Genomic DNA, 5913 nt, shown 5'->3' with positions numbered 1-5913 from the left:
AGATGTCTTGTAACCGGGATTCAGAGTCTGATCGGATTGTCTTGGGAGAAGGAATATCCTTCGTTGATCGTGAGAGCTTGTGATGGGCTAAGTTGGGACACCCCTGCAGGGATTTGAACTTTCAAAAGCCGTGCCCGCGGTTATGGGCAGATGGGAATATGTTAATGTACGGTTGTAGATAACCTAAAGCTTAACTTACTTAAAATGAATCAACATAGTGTGTGGCCATGATGGTCTCTTTTCGACGGAGTCCGGGAAGAGAACACGGTCTCGTGTTATGCTTGAGCGTAGGTTGTTCTAGGATCACTTCTTGATCATAGTTTGCGTATGTTCGCCACCATATATGCTAGTCGCTTGCTGCAGCTCCACATCATACCTTTTACCCTTCCTATAAGCTTAAATAGTCTTGATCGTGAGGGTGTGAGATTGCTGAGTCCCCGTTACTCACAGATTACTTCAATACCAGATGCAGGGACCGATGATACCGCTCCAGGTGATTCAAATGAGCTCAAGTGGGAGTTCGATGAGAACTCAGGACGATACTACGTTTCCTTTCCAGACGATCAGTAGTGGTGCCCAGTTGGGGCGATCGGGGACTTTGTCGCATTTGGGGTTGTTCTTTATTTCGGTTCCGTAGTCGGACATTGAGTGTATCTGGATGAATGTAATGATATTTATGTTATTGTGTGACGTGGCGAGTGTAATCCAACTATGTATCTCTTTTCCTTATTATTACATGGGTTGTTGTGAAGATTACCTCACTTGCGACATTGCTTACAATGCGGTTATGCCTCTAAGTCGTGCTCCGACACGTGGGAGATATAGCCGCATCGTGGGCGTTACAACCGTCATCCGATCTGGCTCCGCCAGATCTTTGGGTTTCACCCAGAGACCTCAGCCATGAGGCAGGAAGAGCAATGAGCTCCACGACGGCACCTCCAAGGAAGAAGACGACATCCATAGATGCCGTTACTGTCGGCACCGACGAGGTCAATGCAGGATTTTCTTTCGGAGCCAAGCCTTCTGCCAACCATCCAGAATCCGAGACCAACCCAGCACCACCGGGCAGAACAAGGCCAAGCACACACTACCAGACACAGGATAGTCACCGCCGCACTCAGAACCTAGGCGAGCACACGCCAACCTGACCGGTACGCACCATCGCTCGCAGGACCTGGGCGAACCAAATCGACTCCGGCCATCCTCCGGCTCCGTGCGCAAATCTGGGCGAGAATTCGCACCGCAGCGCACATGAAAGACCAAAGTAGAACCAAGCCAAAACTTAACGTGCTCACGCCGCCGCGTGCAAGGACCGGGCCTCCGTGCTGGATCTGGTCTACCCGAGCTTCCTCTAGTACCAATAGGCTGGAAGGCGCCCCTGCTCCAGGAGCTGGACGTGCACACGCTTGCAAGGGGGAACCCACTAGCATCCACCGGACCACCGCTCCCACCTCCCCTATCCAGGCGCCACCGGCCATCGAGATCTGGGCGCAGGACCGCCCAAACTCAGATCGGGCTTGGATCCCCTCATCGCCGTGATGCCCACCCTCCTCGCGCACCGGCGCCGCCACCTAGCAAATCCGCGTTGGGGGCGCCGACCGTGCTCATCCGCGCCCACGCCAGATCCGCGTCACCCTGCTACGCTCCCCCTTCCACCTCGCGCGCCGGCGGCCACATCAGATCCTCGCCACCCCGCTGCTCTCCCCCTCCACCTCGCGCGCCAGCGGCCGCACCAGATCCGCGCCACCCTGCAGTGCTCTCCCCGCCACCTTGCACGCTGGCGGCCGCGCCAGAACTGTGCCGCCCGTGCCAAGGTGCAGCAAGGACGCGCCCTCCCTATGCCCACGACGATGACCGCGTCGCCCACCAGCCGCCAGGAACCCGACGACGCCTCATCAAGATCCACATCCCCGTGGCCGAGCCGCCCCCGCGCAGCTCGTGCTCCTCACGGTATGGAGAAGTCCCCGCCACCGCTCGGGCTTTGCCCAGCGGCGCACTCCGGCGGCGGCGAGGGAGGTAGGGCGAGGTGGGTAGTTGACTGGCGGCGGCGATTTAGGGTTCTCCCGGGCCGCTGCAGGGAGCAACACGGGAGCGAGTCTAGCGTTTTTTAATCCAACATACTCAATAGATTGGAGGTGGACATTTCATGCTGGTGACTGAATGACCGGTGCCCCGTCAACTGCCACGGACACATCCGTATATATCCGCACACATTTGATGCTATCCTATTGGTGAATCAAGCTGGAATTGCTGTTATCCCATCCATGGATCGCCCCCTCTAGGAAATTGGGTATCCCACAAATACCAGCACAGAGGGGGCGTATAGTGAAGAACTGATCTGGGTAAAAAACTCGATCGCTCACTTTCTGGTCGCTCCTGCGAGCGGCCGGGAGTGAACCCTAGCCGCCAGTCAAAGCCTATGCGGCTCGGCGGCAGCGGGGCCCTTTCCCCCTTCTACTCGGGACGGTACGGCACGGGCCGTCCTCTTCGACTGGAGCTCGGCCAGCCGCGACGGTAGCTCGAGGCGGCACGGCGAGGTAGCGTAGGGCAGATCGGGCGTGCATCGGTGCCGGCTGACATGGTTCTATGTGTGGCGGCGCATCACACACGTTGGCGTGGGCACACAAAGAGGATGGCACGGATCTGCGCGGGCCACGGAGAGGAGTGTGGTAGGGTTGCATGGGCACCGCGTCGAGGTCGTGTCGCCGTGGGTGGCAGCTCGGGCGCCCATTTTTGTGGACCGTTGCTCTGCTGCGGTGCTGCTTGGGTGCTCTACTGCGCGACCTCGGGTGCTAAGATACTTTGCTCCGCGGCGTGAGGGGCTCTGGCGGAGCTCGGGCGAGGTGCTGGTGCACGGGAAGGTGCTGCACAAGGGGTTCGGCGGTGCGGATCTGCCGCCGGGAGGTTGCGTGACGGCGCAGTTAGGGGCTGCTGCTCGGGCGGCATGGCGGAGCGACTTCGCTGTGAGGATGCAGGAGCGCCGATGGCCGCTGGATCTTCTCCATTCTCTGGCAGGCTTGTGTGGTGTGCGTGCGCCTGGGGGCTTGGTCGTGGCTGCGAACCGAGGTGGTTCATGGCCTCAGGTAACATTTCTCCGGTCCCTGTCGACGTGGTGCTCGACATGGATTGGCAGTGCGTGTTGCGTCCGGTGATCTGGCTTTCGGTTGGCGGTCGGTGGATCCAACGTCTGGTGCTGGTCGGTAGCCCCCGCAAGGTGCGGTTGGCTACTTCGGCGATGGGCTTCTTCGTCTGCGAGCTGGCTCGATGGCGGTGCTAGGTGGACATCGTCGCTAGATGATGTGCGGGTGAGGTGGTGTTAGGTGCTTGGCTAAAAAACCTGCCTCGGTCATGGTCGTGACTCGCGATGGCGGCGGCCGTGGCCGTCACTTACCTTCTTGGAGGCATCGCCGTTTTGCTGCCTCACCCCTTCCGCACAAATCGCTGCAGCTCTGATCTTGTTTGATCGGACGATGATGACGCCTTGGTGTTGTATTCCCCCGGTATTGGCGAGCGGACCGCTGGAAGACGGTGGTGTTGGTGTCGAGACTTCTGTGGCAATGATGATGAGGGGAGCAATGTCGTAGACGTGTCTATGGTTGAGGTAGTCGACTCTTCTTCGACGTGTTCGCAGGATTGCCTCGGCTGGTTTATTGTTGCGATGTCGAAAAGCTGAAGTGGCGGGGTCCCTGTGGCGTACGACGGGCAACAGGTGGTTTGTTCGATGATCTTTCGCGGCGCCAGCCGTGCCTCGTTCTCCTTTGTGATTCTCCGTCAGAGTCGGAGCTGCGCTAGGTGGCTGAGTTCTGACGCGGATCTTCATACATCTCCACATGGCCTCTACAGTGTGGGTTGGGTGGACGATTGCCTACGGCGAAGTCGGAGTCGTTTGCTCAGAGTTTAGGGATGGCGATGATTCCTCTAGGGAAGAAGTGGTGACGCTGACATATGTGTGTTGTCTCGGCGAGGCTCTCGTTGGAGTGGTCTGTGCGGGATAACTTAAGTGTGCCGCTCAGCGGTTGTGATGATTTTTATCCGTCTCTTCATAATTAACCGGGCAATCTGATTTTCGCTCGGGTTTTTTAATTAACTGAGTAACTATTTTCTTCTTAATAAATGCATGAATCCTACCATTTCAGAAAAAAAAATAGAGGGGGGCGTCAGTAGCGACGCCATCAACACGCACTCAACTCAACCAGCAGATGCCGCCCAGCGTAGCGTCCAGGTTCTTTCTTCAACGACCACACCGACGATTCTTAATCAGCAGCCTTCCATTAGTGGTTTGATTGATAACGAAGAATTTTATTCTAGTATTAGCAGTCGTATCTGGATAAGACAGTACTGTACATAGCAGCCTCACTTTACAGAAACTAAGATTAAGTTTCTTCTCGGCTTCTCTATAAGTACCGGAGCCTCTCTATATTCTTCCTTCACCACCCATACTGAGACACCAAACCCACAAGAAGAAGCAGAGCAATTTGCAAAACAAACCAAGGAGGCGATCGAACTCTGCTGCTAGCGGCAATGGCCACTAAGATCTACATCGTGTAATGCTCCGCCTCTGCTCTGCTCACCCCTTTTCCGGCCAGCGAGCTGAATGATTTGATCGCTCAATTTCTTTTCTGGCTGCATCAATTTTCAGGTACTACTCAACCTGGGGACACATTGCGACGCTGGCGGAAGAGATGAAGAAGGGCGCCGAGTCCGTCCCCGGCGTCGAGGTCACCGTCTGGCGGGTGCCCGAGACGCTGCCAGAGGACGTGCTGGGGAAGATGCACGCAGCGCCTGGGCGTGAGGATCATCCCGTCATCACGGCGAGGCAGCTGGCCGAGGCCGACGGCATCCTGTTCGGCTTCCCGACACGGTTCGGCATGATGGCGGCGCAGATGAAGGCCTTCTTTGACTCCACCGGCGGCCTCTGGCAGGCGCAGTCCCTCGCCGGCAAGCCCGCGGGCGTCTTCTTCGCCACAGGCACCCAGGGCGGCGGACAGGAGACCACAGCTCTCACGGCCGTGACGCAGCTGACGCACCACGGCATGCTGTTCGTGCCCGTCGGATACACGCACAGCGCGGGCATGTTCCGCATGGACGAGGTCAAGGGCGGCAGCCCGTACGGAGCTGGCACCTTCTCCGGCGCCGATGGCAGCAGGGTACCCAGCGACGCCGAGCTCGCCTTGGCGGTGCACCAGGGGAAGTACTTCTCTGGCGTCACCAAGAAGCTCAAGGCCGTCTGAAGTCTGATCGCTAGCCTCACGATAATGCATGCGATCTTGAGTGCAAGATGATTTTACACAATCGTGAAACAATTTAAGTTGTAATGATTTAATTTCTTGTTTGGAAATAATAACGTGAGAATTTATTCTGTGTGCAACCACTCTAGCTGAGCAATGCTACACATACGTAAATTCTACATCTACGAAACCTTCTACATAAGCTTACTTAATCTTCCATAAAATTCTCTTCTCCCCCTGATTTTAACCAAGGTGGGCCCCAGCTGCTAATCTTAGCCCAATTAACAAACTCCACATCAGTTTTTACGTAGAATCTAAACGTAACATTACGTATGTGTAACATTGCTCACTCTAGCGTATCATAAAAAAAGGGTTTTGCTACACCTACAAAAGACTACGTGATTTGGGGTGTAAGTAAGAGGTGTCTTAATTGCTAAAATTCAGGGGTTGGTTAATTAGGAGAGAAGGGATTTTTGTAAGCTACGTATACACATAAAAAAGCATGGGCTGTGCTAGGCGTCAGGTCAACTGATCTCACGCGCGATCGGCCACCTCTCCGGCCGCTCTATCTAAGGAGCGCACGCCGCTCGGTCGATGGATGACTAAGTTGTCCATGACTTCTCACCCGCAACCTCGTCTCGCATAGCATGGTGGGAAAAAAATCATCCATTACTTGTGCAGCACC

At 55.9% G+C, this 5913-nt stretch overlaps 1 protein-coding gene across 1 annotated transcript; it reads left to right on the top strand.

Annotated features, from left to right (window-relative positions):
* Positions 1-4392: 4392 nt before the first annotated feature.
* On the top strand, positions 4393-5359 carry LOC125541582 (quinone-oxidoreductase QR2-like). The gene is made up of 2 exons (XM_048704953.1): positions 4393-4544; positions 4640-5359. The coding sequence occupies exons 1-2, from the start codon at positions 4522-4524 to the stop codon at positions 5229-5231; spliced, it is 615 nt and encodes a 204-aa protein (XP_048560910.1). The 5' UTR covers positions 4393-4521; the 3' UTR covers positions 5232-5359.
* Positions 5360-5913: the final 554 nt, after the last annotated feature.

Source organism: Triticum urartu, chromosome 2 (assembly GCF_003073215.2).
Source record: "Triticum urartu cultivar G1812 chromosome 2, Tu2.1, whole genome shotgun sequence".
In the NCBI taxonomy this organism is placed as follows: Eukaryota; Viridiplantae; Streptophyta; class Magnoliopsida; order Poales; family Poaceae; genus Triticum; species Triticum urartu.
Note: the sequence above shows the minus strand (reverse complement) of the source record. Positions and strands in the feature narration are given on the sequence as shown.